This window comes from Sceloporus occidentalis, unplaced genomic scaffold, assembly GCF_023333645.1.
Source record: "Sceloporus occidentalis isolate IW3139 unplaced genomic scaffold, rSceOcc1.0.p SCAF_1, whole genome shotgun sequence".
Lineage (NCBI taxonomy): Eukaryota > Metazoa > Chordata > Lepidosauria > Squamata > Phrynosomatidae > Sceloporus > Sceloporus occidentalis.
Window position 1 is genome coordinate 287468943 of NW_028316981.1, and position 16453 is coordinate 287485395.

At 39.0% G+C, this 16453-nt stretch overlaps 1 protein-coding gene across 3 annotated transcripts in view; it reads left to right on the forward strand.

Moving 5' to 3' along the window:
- Positions 1-16453, forward strand: part of IL6ST (interleukin 6 cytokine family signal transducer) — a 50442-nt gene that overhangs the window by 16299 nt on the left and 17690 nt on the right. For all 3 annotated transcript variants that reach the window (XR_016277775.1, XR_016277776.1, XM_089495545.1), the window contains exons 5-10: positions 659-822; positions 4166-4317; positions 5983-6142; positions 9118-9197; positions 12875-13100; positions 14051-14227. Coding sequence is in view for 1 of the 3 variants with exons in the window: in XM_089495545.1 (XP_089351671.1) it covers positions 659-822; positions 4166-4317; positions 5983-6142; positions 9118-9197; positions 12875-13100; positions 14051-14227 (959 nt within the window). In the remaining 2 variants the exon portion in view is untranslated. The remainder of the gene's footprint in view (positions 1-658; positions 823-4165; positions 4318-5982; positions 6143-9117; positions 9198-12874; positions 13101-14050; positions 14228-16453) is intronic.

A 16453-nucleotide genomic window follows, 5' to 3' on the forward strand; every position in this document is an offset into this window, starting at 1 on the left:
GTCTATGCCATCGTATTGACGATTTCTATGTACAATTATGAAAGCTGGACAGTGAAGAAACCTGATAGAAAGAAAATGAACTCACTTGAAATGTTGTGTTGGAGAAGAGTTCTGCGGATTCCACAGACTGCTAAAAAGACAAATAAATTAGTCCAAGAACAATTAAGTCTGAACGCTCTCTAGAAGCCAAGATGTCTAAACTGAGACTGTCATACTTCGGGCATATCCAGGAAAGACATGACTCATTAGAAAAGACAATAATGCTTTGTATGGTAGAAGGCAGAAGGAAAAGGGGAAGACTACATTACAAGTAGATAGACTCAATCAAGGAGTTCAGAGCCCTGATTCAGCAAGGCCTGAGCAGGGCATTGATAACAGGGTGACTTGGAGGTCTCTGGTTCATAAGGTTGTCATAAGTTGAAGTTGGCTTGACAGTAATTGACTAATAAATTCTTGTAATACTGTAGAAATAAAACTGCAATTTTAACTGCATCTGGTAGTGATGCACATAAGTGGTAATTCATATTCATTTATCTGGCACTCATTCTAATTAAATATGCCTAGAATAACTATGTACTTACATGTATGTATGAAATACTAGAATCAAGATACTATATTTGAAACTGCATTACATACTGGTTTTTATCTTTAACAATAGGCCAAACAAGACATTCCCTGACTGTATACCTAAAGGCACTAATAATTCCTGCACCAGTTCTAGTGATGCTATTTTCTTTGTCAACCTGTGTGTGTGGGTAGAAGCCCAGAATGACCTTGGGGAAGCTGAATCTGACCACATTGAGTTTGATCCTGCAAAATATGGTAACTGATTCATTTCATTTAATATTGGAAGAACCTGATAGAGCTACTTTTATGAATGCACCATTTTTGTCTAGAAGATGAATGTCAAAGTTCTCACAGTATAATTGATGTAACTTCTAGGTAGCTGTCACTTGAATAGAAGAAGAAGAATTTTTTTTTTGTAATCAGATGTGGGTTTTTAAGAATATTTTCTTCCTGTTGAAAAGTGAGTTAGAAATACAGTAGACCCTCCACTTTCTCGGGTGTTAGGGGTGCAAGACCTCTACGAATATGGAAAAACCATGAATAACTTTCCCCCCTTTTCCTGGTGCGATAGCTGTCTTCTCCAAGCAGCAAGGCCTCTGGGAAAGAGGCGGGGGGATTGATCCTCCTCTATATTTTTCTGTTCGGATGGCTGCCTTGAGAAGGCAGCTACCCCATCGGGAAAGGCACAGGGAAAATAAATCCTCCTCCACCTTTTCCTGGTTGGTTCACTGCCTTGGGAAGGCAGTTACCCCACAAGGAAAGGGTGGGGGGGATCGATCCACCTCCACCTTTTCCCAGGAAAGATGTGGGCTTTGTCAGAGTATAGCAGAGTATTTGATGAATCTTTGAAGCGTGTTCACAGCCCTCAGCAAAGATAACAGCAGAAGGATGTCTTCCAGAAATGATGGAATGCAGGACACCAGGAACTGTCCAGCTTTCACTGCCAGGCTTCTGCTGATTAATGACCAGACAAGCCAAGCTCCTGAAAGTGCTTATCTTTATTTACAAAGTGCAAACCAAATAACCAACGCGATTTTTACTATACAGAACTCACAATCCACTCCTCAAAAACCACAACAATTACCAGAAGCCCCTGAGTTTATATAGACACAATGCCATGTGGTCCTACAAACTCAGCCTCTTCCTGTCCCACACAGAAAACTGTCCCCTTGTCTAAACAGACACATGTTCATCTTCAGGCTTCCCACACGCAGGCAGTAGAATGACCTTGTTGCTATGATCAGCAGCTGTAGCTCATCAGTTTCGTCCTCCGGGTGCTGATTGCTCATGGTCACCACACATCTAAACATTTCGTGTTAGTTGGCTTTTAACCCTTAACAGGGTTAGCATGTGCACCCTTCCCGGCTGCTCCCTCCCTTCAAGGCCTTTTTCCTCCTAAAGGGAAAAGCCTGGGAGGGAGGAGGAAGAGGATTGCATACGCACATGGCCTTTGCCTCGCAATAATCAAAAATGAGTGTTAAAGCCATGAATGTGGAGGGCTGACTGTATAACTAAATTAACTTCTCTAAGAAGATAAGCAGAAGTTTAGGATAAAAATGAATATGTAGCATGTAGGGTTGTTTTTTTTAAGAGAAACAGAGAGGCTTGCTACTGGTTTTTTTGCTCGCCGGATCGGGGCCACAGCAATTGCACGTCGTGACCCCAATCTGGCATTTTTCTGCCCCCAAAAGAAGTAGCAAAATGCTATGCCTTTGGGAATGGAAAAAAGCCGCCATTGCTTCCGCCACTATGTTTTCACTGTGATTCTTCGACATAGCATGTCTAAATGCTGCGCCAAAGAGACACTGTGGATCCACTCACTGTCTGGTTAGCCTGGTGGCTTGGGAGTGGAGGTGGAGTGTGCAGCGTGCGGTCACCACACCCCCACTCCACCCTGACGCCAGCCCTTTTGGCTGGTCTGTATAGTCCCAGAGTTTCCTATATCACTATCTCTTCAGTAGGTGTGTTCTTGAGAGCTAGTGTTTCTTTCACACAGCAGCAAAATTAGAATTTAGCTTTGAATGAATGAATGAATTTAAAATTATTCCCCAACTGGGGATAGAAAATTAATACTTACAGATGTCTCTCTTTTGAGGAATTTATGTAATATAATAATAAATTATCACCTACCCAACCTTCCCCCACTATACAGCATTCCTGAATACTGATTTGGAGGCTAAATTCAAGCTTATTATTTAACACAAGTTTGGAGACAGAACAAAGAAAAATATAAAGCAATTATGTTTAAAAAAATAGGACACTTAATAATTCATCCACACTCCTGTGGGAATCTTTAAAAGCTATAGGATCCTTCTTGGGGAAAAGAAGATAGGCTTAAAATGAAACTAGAGAGGCAAGTAGAAGAATTATTGAAGAAACGTAAAGAAACAGGTGATGTGAGGCTTTGGATTGAATTGTCCCTGTGGAATTGGAAGTTCTAGAGGTGGATATGGTTAGAAAGACTGTTTATATGTGGAAGTCCTATTATGAATTTGGTAATGAAAGTTCTAAATTGCTGGCTAAGATGATAAAATAAATAAAGAAAAGAGATCAGTTAACAGTATTAAAGATTGGAAGGAGAATTGGTACTCTATTCTTTGGGAAATTTATAATGTATTTAAAAAATACTGCAGCTAGCTTTATGCAGCTAAGTCTCCTAATTTGAATGTTGTTGTTGTTATTTCTTACACATCTCCCCCTGTGGATTGAGACAGTTATAAATAAGATCAATAAGTTGACTTCCACAACAAGGAACAACTGATTAAAACATTAAAGTACAATTTACCAGATTTTAGCCAGTCAGAAGTTTGAAATGACACAACACTTAGGTATGATGACTTTGTACATGTAGAATAGATGTTTGACCAGCTACTTTTCTTAAAATGGGTTTAGAGAAAATAATCCCTATTGGGATCGGGGTGGGATAAAATACAGCCTGTAGGCTGTGAGCAGCTTGCAAATGATATTTTTGAGACCCTCTGGACCTGCTAGGGTTGGGGTTTTTTTTTTTAGAAAACACCAGTTCTTGGTTACTTTCTGGTTAAATAAAACTCTCTTCGGAGACTAATACAGTCCAGAGAACCATGGCAGGGGGTTGGACTGGATGGCCCTTGCAGTCTCTTCCAACTCTATGATCTAATACAGGGAGAGGCAGGATATAAATAAATACTATATTATTATTATTATTATTATTATTATTATTATTATGACAAACATAACAAAATTTGTATTTTTGTGTGTTTTTTTAAAAATTACGATGATAAACATGCCAATTTTAGTATTTCAAAAATTGTGCTTCTAAAATGAAAAGTTTGGCACTGTGCCCGCAACCCCGAAAGTTTTCCATAGCTGCTGCAGATAATATCTGTTCTGCCACTACTAGCTGTATGCTTAGTATAGTCAGAAACTGCCACATGCTGTTTCACTCAGTGATGATTATTCATGGTTGAGGTCAAAGCTGCTTCCGGAATGGGTGTACCTGTGGATCTGTTGCCAATTATTCCTCTTCTGAGGGGTGCGAAGTTTTCATGTGTATTTGAGTATGAGGATTATTTGGCAGCTTTTGGTTCATTATGTATATTTTCTTCTTTTTTCCTAGTAAAACCTCTGCCCCCACATAATCTATCTCTCAACTCGGGAGAATTTTCTACAGTCCTGAAACTATCATGGGAAGACCAGTTTAATGAACCACCACTGCACCTGAAATATAAAATTAGATATAGGACCACTGACAGCCCAAGTTGGACTGAGGTAATCCTATATTTGGTATTTGTCAATAGTCTGTGTTTGTAATTCTGTCGCTGTCTGTATTTTTAAATAATTTTATTAAGTTTTAAGACAAAAAAATGCATATATTTTAACAGAAAATTGCATCATATATTCAAATGGTATTAGTTTACATAACAAAAAGATGCAAATCTTTGAGAAAAATGTCAACTAAGAGTTAGAAAATCATTCTTAGGAAATGAGATACAAAAGCTAAAATATATCAATGTGATTATTAAAAAATAGCTCAGGAGAAGAATAAACTGTTTAGGGAGCTTGTAATGTCTCTGGATAATTTCAAGTGGGTGAGCTGGAACATCCAGTTTGATTATCTGTTATTAGGGTCCTGCAGTTGTTCTGCAAAATGTCTGGTTTCTTCTGATAGCATTTTTATCACCATGTAACTTATTCTTTTATAGTGAGCAATTTTTAAAACCTTTCTACTCCTCACACTTTTGAATGTGAGTTGCTTTCTGACTTAAGCCACTTTATATCAATCCAGCATTAGTCATGCATATAAGTGTCTAATTATGGAAATAAATGTGTTGTGACTAAGGTGTGTATGCATTCGGGTAGTAATCTTATGCTGCAGAAATTAGAAGAGGAATAGAACCTCTGACCTTTTCTTGAATAAGGAAAATTTAAAAACAGATCATAGTTACTAGATAATGCAATGGTCCCTCCACATTTGCTGGGGTTAGGGATGAAGGACCCCCATAAATGTGGGAAAACCGCAAATAAAAAAGCACTATTCTTTTACCTAAGAGAACACCTCTGTAGTAATCTCCAGGTCCTCCATCTGCCAAAAGTTGATCTTAGAATCATGCTGGAGGACCTACAAAGGCCTAGAGGAATGTTTTCTCTAGGAACTTCTAAGTTATCCAGCACAACTCTATGCTCAACTTCCAGCAGAATTGCACTGGAGGACCTAGAGATTCATAGAGAGAACATATTAATCATAAACCGCAAATAATCAAAACCACAAAAGCCAAAGCTGCAAATGTGGAGGGCCAACTAGTGGTTTTTTTAAATAAAAAAAACATGTAAGGTTTATGTTTCATACCATATGTCTGCACTTCATGTTTAGTCCTAATGAGAGGCACATACATGCTAAGCACTGTATTTCCTATGTTGGTTTTCAAGAGGATGTGCAAGAAACACGTATTTGTAAGATTTGGATCCTAGACATACATTTCTCAGAGTAAAGCAGATCCATTCCAGACCCACACCGTGCGCAAATGGAAATTTGCATATATTCAAGCCCCATTGGCTTGAATCACCGCAGTTCCCAGGCACGTGTCTCACAGAATTACAGTTTCTAAAATTCCCTAGCATTGAGCCAGGGCAGTTAAAGTGGTCTCAAACTGGATTATCTCTGCAGTGTGTTTTGGATCTACCAGTTCGCAGAGGACCAAGACCGCGGACTTGAAGTCTGCGAAAATGGAGGGAGGACTGTATTAGAAAGGTTATTGTACCCGTGGAGTGTATGGCTGCAGTATGTAAAAAATAAGGAATACATCAGAAAAATAAATGTTCCAGAGGTGAATATGATGGTAGCATCCCGATTTGAATTTGAAGATATACTTGGCTGCTTCTTTGCCTTGTTAATTCACTTGTAGCACTTTTTGAACCCCAGTTTCATTTTTACAGGTTCCTCCTGAAGACACAGCTTCAGAAAGAACTTCCTTCACTATCCAGGAACTCCAGCCATTTACAAAATATGCATTTCAACTGTGTTGTGCTGTTAAGGATTGGTCAGATTACTGGAGTGAGTGGAGTGAAGTAGTAGTTGGGTTCACAGCTGAAGACAGTAAGTAACATATAGGCTAGCTTCTCTCATTTCCTCCAGGATGTCAAAATATTATGCAAGTATGTGTTAGGCCAAAAAGTTATTGATTGAGTCCATGCTTTTTTTCTGAAAATAACATGAAATAAGATTTGTTCAGTAAGTATTCCAGTGTAAATACTTATAAAATTTCAGTTTTAAAACAATAATAAATTCAAGCTTAGTAGTGTTGCTATATTATTCCTGGAGGCAGCAAATGGGTCTGAAGAAAGACCTACTTGCTTCCTGGACATGTTTGGAAGCCAGTGAAGCCATGAGAGCAAACCTAATAAGTACACTTTTTGTAACTGCTATGCTTGAAAGAAAAAAATAGATTTTGGAATGATGAAACAAGAAGATAAGATATCACTTCAGACTAGAAAAAATTACTGATCTTTATATACAGAGTTGTCTTATCTTTCATTACACTTTTCAAAAGTTAAAATGACACTGAACAGCTTAGGTGTAGCATTGATTTGTGATTAGTAACATCATGAGCATTCCAAATTACTGCTAGTAATAACACAACTTTAGATAAGCAGACTCTGTGTACCTGAAGACTTCATGTTGGGTTTCAGCCAGTACTAGCTTCACACTGAGAACCTCTGGAAACCCACTATAGAAAGGGATCTTGTGGCATCTTTGAGACTGAAAGAAAGAAGCCGGTAGCATGAGCTTTCATAGCCTTCAGCGTACTTCCTTGGATGCATGTTTGGAGTGGAGAATCCACTTTGGATTCTCTGTCCATACTCACACTGCTCTCCTCTTTTTCCTCTTTATCCAACAAAAAAATCTTCAAAATGGCAACACCCCTTTGAAGCCCTAGTTGGCCATTTGGGGTGAGTTTTGTCTCACACTCCAGTCCAGTCTTTCTCTCTTTGGGTTGTAGATGGGCATAAGTTTGAACAGGTTTCATGGTTTAAGTATCTAGAAGCCATCTTGCGGTCATCTGGAGGGTTTGTTGGTCCTTTAAAACATGAGTATTCTTTATGTGACTTTTGTAAAAGCATCTTGATTTGTTGATGCAGCAGCAACTTTCAAGGTGAAATAACCAGAAGCAGGTTTAGGTGATCCCATTCTGTGATTTCACCCACCCCTCTGTGAAACCACCATGCTTTGACATCTGAACAAATCATATTCCATTTTCCATGTACCAGCTTTAATTATCTTGAATCCCTACAGATTCTCATCTTTGCATAAAATTTTCTGGTCTGAAATTGATAGAACTAACTCGTCCCCTTCTGGTGGGTACACAGAGACTGAGAAGATAGTTCCTTGTTCATTAACTCTGCATCTAACAGTTGATCTCTTTGACAATATCTGCTAGGAATGATCAATCTGAAATAAATTCTGGGTATCTCCCCGATAGAACAGCTCACTTGTTACACCAGCTTCACTGACTGCTGGTCCATTTCTGGGTACAATTCAAAATACTTGTCAAGATTATTTGAATGACCATATTCTCCCTTGCAAACCTGCTCATGTCTTGAGCTTCTCTGGGACGACCTTTCTCTTTGTCCCACCATCTTCACAGGTTCATCTAATAGGAACACGAGGGAGGTCTTTCTCATTGGCTGCCCTCAGGCTCTAAAACTCTTCCCCGAGAGGTTAGATTGGCACCCTCATTAGTCTCTTTCCACAAACAGGTGAAGACCTTTCTATTTCGACAAGACTTTGAGGACTGCTTAGGTAGAGTGGGCCCTGTACAACAGCTGCTCTGAGAGTCTTTGTGGCTGAAGAGCGGGGTATAAATACACTAAATAAAACAAGTAAATAATAAATATGCTGGATTTTCTATTGGTTGTTTTTGTTGTGCTTTTATGTTTTTTAACTGGTTTAAATTTTTATGATAGTTCAATCACATACCTTTTATATTTGAGTTTTAAACTATTTAAAAATCTGTTGTAAGCTGTCTTGAGTCCCAAATTGGGGGAAAAGCATGATGATAGAAAAATATTTCCATAATGTTGCTTGTGGGGAATAGTATACAATCTCCATTGGCAGAAAATCAACATTATTGATTCCTTGGGGTAAGGGAATGTTAAATACTGTATATATCCTGAAGTCATAAAAATAAAAATGTTGAAAACATAATGTTTTAATTATTTAAAGAAGTGTTTAAACAGCATTTGCAAATGGATGTTTTTCTCATAATCTTTGTCATTGTAAGAGAGAGAATTTCACTTCACCATAGACTGGTAATGAAGGCATTGATTTGTCACTATATTAAAGGAAGAGGACACGTACAATTCATATCTTAGAATAACTGAGGACTACCTGGACATATAGCTTCAGTGCAACACTGAAAATCATAGAATCATAGAGTTGGAAGAGACCACAAGGGTCATCCAGTGCAACCCCCTGCCATGCAGGAACTCACAAAGCATCCCCAACAGATGGCCATCCAGCCTCTGCTCAAAGACCTTAAAGAAGGAGATTCCACCACACTCTGAGGGGTGCATTCTACTGTCGAACAGCTGTTACTGTCAGGAAGTTCCTCCTAATGAACTGGAATCTCTTTTCTTGTAGCTTGCATCCATTGTTCCGTGTTCTAGTCTCTGGAGCAGCAGAAAAATAACTTGCTCCATCCTCAATGTGACATCCCTTCAAATACTTAGAGAGGGCCATCATATCACCTCTTAACCGTCTCTTTTCCAGACTAAACATACCCAGCTCCCTAAGTCTTTCCTCATAAGGCATGGTTTCCAGGCCCTTAAGATATAACAGTTTGAATTGATTTTTTTTTCTGCAATGCCATAAGGCATTATTTGATTCCACCTTCTGTCAACAGAAGCTTTTAAAAGACTGTATGACATCTGGCTTTAGAGTTGAGTAATCACTGAAAGTGTAGAGATATGAGTCATTTTTAAGCACAGTACATAGTCTTTAAAGGGAAAAAAATCAACAATGGTTTAAAGAAAGCTTCTGAATCTCATATATTTTTATTTTTGCTTCATCAGAACCCTCAAAAGGACCAGCTATTTGGCGGACGATTACTACTCACTCTCCAGGAAATTGGACTTTAGAGCTGAACTGGAAGGTAAATAATATCAAAATATTACTAGCCTGATTTTTTTTCACAGTTACATCTATATACTGTATATACTCATGTATAAGTCTAGAAATTTAGGTCAAAAAATTGACCCCAAAAAACTCCATGGGTCAATGTAAGAAATGTGTCTTAACTCTTATTTAAAAGAAGGAACCATCTGATGAAAAGCAAGAGTATAATATGTGAAGTACTGACTCCCTCTACTCTCTCATCCATCAAACCTTAAGAGTAAACCCAAAGAGTTATGTCTGCTGGAATTTTATAAGTTCTTTGACATTGTTTTGCTTTGCTTCATCCTTTAGATTGTTTGCTATATGCTCCTAAATTCTACCCTCGACTTATCCACGGGTCATAGCAAAATCCATAATTTTGGCCCCAAAACTTGCCCTCGACTTATACATGAGGTCGACTTATAGTCAAGTATATACGGTATCTAAATATCTTAAAGGTACCATATCCTGTCTGGATGGGAGCTGGTTAGCAAATACCGAGCTAAACATCAGAGTAAGAAACTGGCAAAACCATCTGAGTATTTCTTGTGGAAACCTTATGGAATTCATGGGGGCACCATAAAACACACACACAACACAGATCATTTCTATTAATGCAGTCACAACATTATGTCACATAGCATTGGTGGAGCAGTTGACAGAAGATACATTTATTCTTGTGTACAGTGTCTTACATAAGACATTGCCCTTAGCATAGTTGCAAGAATTTTAAAAAATAATATATAGGATGTGTACATGTAATATTGAAATACATGGAAAGAGCAATCTGGCACTTTCTTTTTTGTTGCTTCTGTGATTTCTAAAAGGTTGTGGCATGTCTCTAAAAGAATGTGTGTCTCCTGTATTAAACTGCCCATGCCCTTAGATCAGAGGCTGGGAGAAACCCATCTTTATTTCACCATAGTACATTGAGGGTGTGCCTCAACTTTGGAATGCCCTCTCCCAAGAGTTCTGTCTGATGCAAAAGTTTACTGGTGCTTACTCCAGACTAAGATCCATTAGTTTAACCAGACATTTATGCATGGTAAATGAATTATTGCTTGATTTCTGCTTGAGTATAAAATAATACATGGGTATACCTTCCGGTACAGACATAATGCACCTATATGTTGCACTTGGCTTACATAATTCTGCTTCAGAATGGTACCTCATGCTTCAGACATGGAATTAAAACAATCAGTTTTAACTAGTGCAATATATTCTTCTGAACCAGAACTATAAAATTATATAGCCCCTTTGGAATCCCATTCCAGGAGAATAAATAGGTCTCAGTGAGAGATCCACTATAGTATATATCACACAAGCTGTATAATACAAATAATTAGCAGTGACTGTCTGTTAACAGAGTCTTGAATAAAGTCTGCTACATACTTGTTTTGTAAAACTTGGTTTTCTCAACAATTCCTGTATGTTGGGAAGTTTAGAATACCCTAAATTTCACCTGGATTTACAAAAGTAGTTACCATTTTAATATTAAACCATTCTAGAATAACATAAAGATAATGAGGAAGAGAATCGGAATCTGTGTTCTGATACATAATAGTTAAGAATATATAATAATCTCTGACCTTGGGTTCTCAGACTCTGTTCTTGACTGGTTTAGATCTTATTTGTCTGGCAGATCTTTTGCAGTGGTTGCAGGTGGTCAGACTTCTTCTCCTGTTCCCTTATCTGTTGGAGTTCCCCAGGGCTCTGTTCTGGGTCCCCTTCTGTTTTCTCTCTACACACTGTCCTTAGGAAAACTCATTAGCTCTTTTGGTTTTTCCTACCATCTGTATGCCGATGACACCCATTTGTATCTTTCCACCCCTGACCTTTCTCCAAGGCTTGAACAGCAAGTCTCGTCTTGCCTCACAGCTGTCTCGCAGTGGATGCGCCATCGGCGTTTGAAGCTCAACATGTCCAAGACAGAGCTTCTTGTCTTTCCTCCTAAGCCCACCCTTCAACACTCCTTTTCTGTCTCTGTGGACAACATTTCTATTCAACCAGTCCAGCAAGCCTGCAGTCTTGGTTTTATCTTTGATTCTTTTCTGTCGTGTATCTCTCAGATCCAGACCACAGCCAAGGCTTGTAGATTCTTTTTGTACAATATTGCCAAAATCCGACCATATCTCTCTGCCTCTACTGCCAAGATCCTGGTCCATGCCCTAGTGGTCTCACGACTTGATTACTGTAACGTCCTCCTGGCTGAGCTTCCTCTTTCTCACCTCCGTCCATTAATCTCTGTCCAGCATTCAGCTGCACGCATTATCACTTCCACCCACCGCTCTGACCACATCTCTCCTGTCTTGGCATCCCTTCACTGGCTCCCCCTCCCTTTCCGCATTCAGTATAAGCTCCTGCTGTCCACATTTAAAGCCCTCCATAGACTGGCCCCTCCTTACTTATCAGACCTTCTTTCTCCTCGCCTTCCCACTCGGGCCCTCCGTTCTGGTAGTCAAGGTCTGCTGTCTCAGCCCAGGATTTCCTCTGCCCCATCTCGGATTCGCCCCTTTTCACTTGCTACCCCTCACTCCTGGAACCTTCTTCCCCCACAAGCAAGAGCCATCACTTCTTTAACCAGCTTCAAAATGGAGTTGAAAACCATCCTGTTCAGAGAAGCCTTCCCAGGCATTGCATAATTGTCGCTTGATATTTGATGTTCTTTTGGTGCCTGTTTATCAAACCATTTCCTGTATTGCTATGTACTGTATATGTATTATCCTACTTGAGAGTATGTATTTTCCCTGGAAGAAGATTAACCATCCATTATGAAGCCAAGCCCACCCTCCAGTCCATCTGCCTTGGTCCAGGCCTCAGAGGTAGAGAGGAACTGCTGGACCTCTTACCCTTTCCCTCCACCACTCCCTTCTCCTTCTGTGTCATGTCTTTTTAGATCGTAAGCCTGAGGGCAGGGAACCATCTAACTAAAAAGATTGTATGTACAGCACTGTGTAAATTTACAGCGCTTCATAAATAAAGAATAATAATAATAATCTCTGAATTTTATATAGTACCAAAGTCTCATTTGTACACATTTACCCAAGCCTACTGGGATGCATAGAGTATAATATAGGGATTATGAATAGGAGAGAGTCCTGTTTTTGGAAGATAGGAGAATCTGTTTAACTGCACTGCAGTGACATTCTTACTCGAATCCTGGATTAGAATGTACTTGAGACTTCCAAATTCCTTTATATTGCTTGATTTCCCTTCTGTGGGTCTGAATAGGGATCACCTAATGGTTCAGTGGCATTATTTTTTGCCATTTTATGTCTTGCCTTTCTTCCAGATTGTTCAGAGCATTATATTAACCTTCTAACAATGTTGTGAGGGAGTTTTGTTTTAGAGAATATCCTGGCATTCCCAGATGGTAAACATAACTGACTGGGAGCTTTTACCAGGTTACTAAACTAATATAACAGATAAGTTTGTGTTTTGCCTACAGAAGGTCTTGAGTTTAGTCTTTGTTCAGTCTTGGCTGCAGTTCAAGCCCCAGTTGTGAAAGAGTTGGGATAGAAAATCTGGGGGAGAAATATCTCCCTAAGAACATGTGTGCTGCTCCTAATTTGGAGTTGGCATTATTGAATAAAATAAACCAAAGATGAGACTGCATAAAACAACTCTGCATTCTCATATATTGCCCTCAAATAAAACAAATCTGCTTTTGAGTAGGAATTGACTCCTTCGGAAGCCAATGGAATAATTTTGATGTATGAAGTATCTGTCTCAAGAAGGACACCACATTCTTTGCCAAGTGAAGTAAGCCACTTGAATACCACAAAGACAAAGCTGATTTTAAATGTGCAAAATGGGACGTATGAAGTAAAGATTGCAGCATACAACAGAGTTGGAAAGTCTCCTACAACAGTCTTACTTATTCCAGCAACAAACTCAAAAGGTAAAGAGGGGTGGATTTTTTGTTTTTGTTTTACTGGTTTTCTACATTAGTAATGCATTTTGCTAGAATAAATCCTTCAAGTAAATGTTAGGGATTTCTGATTTTCTTATCATTTCTCTTTCTTTTTAAATTTTGAATTCACTCTTATTTCATATAAAAACTGGAATGAATAATTATTAAGTATGGTACAACTGTCTCTTGCAGATTAGTTCTTCTAACAGATGACTGTAGTTTTAGTATTTCAGTTGTAATACTGTGATGCTGTCAAAGCTGTTTTTTCTGCTGAATATTGGATTTTGTCTTCCAATGTACTGTATCACTAATTCAGTTGGAAGCCATTAACAGGAATCTCATGTAGATACATTCTTGGAATCTACACAAAGTGGTGGTCCCTGTACTAGTGCTAGTTCCTGGTTCATTAGTTGCCAGTCCCTGCCAGGTTTATAGAAAAGAAAAGAAAGTAACCAGTTGGTAAAAACATGGTGCCAGTCCCTGGCGCATTGATGGAGGATTATTGCTGGTTCTCCACATCAGATGACTTGAGAAGCTCTGCTTTACACAGCTTGATTCTAACTGATACCTAAACACCTCTGATTTTTAATGGAAATTGAAGCAGCTGTGTGTTCAGCTTCACCGTGACTCTGTCTTAGGCTAATACCATAATAAAGAGATAATGCTGAATAACCTCAGTGATGACATGGATTAAAATCCTGTTAGTGACTTACGAATGCACATATTCCTCTGTGGAAGCAGTTAGACTTTTTATCCAGTGTGCAGATTGAATACATGGATAAAAAAATCTGTGGATACAGAGAGCTGACTGTATTATTGTATTATAACTAAAATAAAGTGCTTTGTCCTTTTGACTACATTCTATTTTGGAAATAAGGACAATTTTATAATGTTGAATACTTAATATTACAGAAATAAAGATGATTTGGTCATTTCAGCTCCTGTGAAAAATGTTGTTGCATTTCCGAAAGATGACAAGCTCTGGGTAAACTGGACAGCACCCAAAGATCCAGTTATTAAATATATAATTAAATGGTATGAAGAGTGTGACAGCTTGAACTGCACTACTGAATGGCAACAAGAACCTGGAACAAAGCAGGGTACATTTTTAAAAGGTAACTTTTATGCAATGTTGAGCTTTTTAAGGAATTTAATTATTCAGATATATTGGGGGGGTAGTCCTTTAAGAATAAATAGGCTTGCAGAACGCTTTATATAATGTCATGCAAATATAAAAAATGTAGTAATAGATTTATACAGGTTGAGTATCCCTTATCCAAAAATCTGAAATCTAAAATGCTAAAACTTTTTGAGTGCCAACATGACTTCTCAAGTTCGGTGGTTGACTGTTCAACCATGCTCAAAATTATTAGAAATATTATATGTGTATAAGGTGTATATGAAACACAAGTGAGTATCTCCAAGATACTTCACTATGTTTATGTAAATATTAAAACAATCCAAAATACTTCTGGTTCAAAGCATTTCACCTACAGGATATTCAGCCTGTAATATTTTTAAATGACTATTTATTTTTATTTATTTATTATGGTATTTCTACCCCACTCTTCAGCCCTAAAGGCTATCAGAGTGACTTACAATTATTATTTTTAATTAGACGGTTCCCTGTCCTCAGGCTTACAATCTAAAAAGACACAACACTAAAGGAGAAGGGAATGGCAGTGAGGAAGGGGATCAGGTCTTCTCTCCCTCTGAGGCTGCCATCAAACACTGTGAGATGAAGAGGGTATAGATGTGCACACAATACACAGATTTTGTTCTTTTGACAAGTTTGTGAGTCTGCATACTCTTCTTTTGCACTGATAAACTCTTGTAATATTACAGAAGTTTGATGTTTCAAGCATTTAAAGCTCTGAAGTTAGTAGACTGGGGCCTGAATCGTATTATTAATCCCTACTAGAGTAGACACAATGTGTCAGTTATTGAATGCTGAGTCAAGACATAGGTGAATCCCACTGATTCAGTGGATTTACTCTAGTTCTGACTAACAAATGGGTTTTGGACCTCTAATGTCTAATGTATCAAAGCCAAATGTTGTAGCTTGCAGAGTGAAATTAATGTGTGCAAGTTGTAAATGCTCAAAGGAAACTTGAGAGTATGTCATGGTGTGGTTGGGCAGAAAGGATGGCAGGATTCTCATAGGCGGGTTACAAACCGCCAAAAAATACGTATGGAATACGTATTAGGGTTAGGAAGGGGTGGTGCTTCCGCACCCCCCTAACCTTAGTACGTATTCCATACGTACAACATGGCAGTGCCCCTTCCACATGGGGGCCGCCATGTTTACATCTTGGACGCATAGCGTCCAAACGTGTCGTGGCGCTAATGACGTCGCGAGTGCGCCAGCGGCGCCTCGCGATATCATTAGGGCGCCGCAGAAAGAAGCTCCATTTTGGAGCTTCTTTTTTGCTCCGCAAGGGAGCTGCGCGGTGTGGCTGCGGCGGCTCCCTTACGGAGCAAGCGGCGGCGGCGGTCTATAACCCGCCATAGTCATTTGGGGAAGAGAGCGAAATCTAGCTCATAGCTTTATCTGGTTTATCGGCCAAGTGGAAGAAGGGTCATAGATAGAACAAAGTGCAGTCCAGTAAACATATGGCAGAAGCAATAGCCGTCAATCAAGATAGCTGACACTAACAGGCAGCATAATCTGCCCTCTTCCCAGTATTTGCCAATATTTCAGCTGTCTAAATTAGCATAAGATTTCCCAGATCTTCTAAAAGTTATAAGGGATAAGGACATTTAGTAAGTCATAAGATTTCATTGACAGCCCTGTAATTGCATCAGTTAGCTGATACACAGAGGAAGAGGAATCCATACTGATACAATTACTTTCTTTATTAATATCTATTTTGAAGTTGGCTGGATACTGCATTCCTGGAAAGAGACTAAAAATACATGACTGTTCAAGGAAAAGATTGTGACTTCAGAGGTCCTTTCTTTCACTTATTGCTAAGACCAGTGCTGTATGGCTGGATCTCTGCTACCTGTCCTGTCATTGTGCAGGCCGCAGATTCTCAGAGAAGACCCTTCCTTGGCTGCTCTAAGCTGATGTCACTCTCTATAACAAGGCCTGCACAACTTGGCAGTAGGTAGGGGCCAAAATTAAAATAGGCTAAACTCCTTCGAGCCGCAGATAGGTTTAATTAAATATTAATTATGTTAATTATTTATTATTAATTAATTAACAATAAATAATTAGTATTAATTTCCTCCTCCTCCTCCTCCTCCTCCTCCTCAGGAGAAAGCTGAGCATCAGAGGAACCTTTCCTATCCTTTTTATCTGCCTGGACTTCTCTGCAGGAGAAGGCCGAGTGACAGAG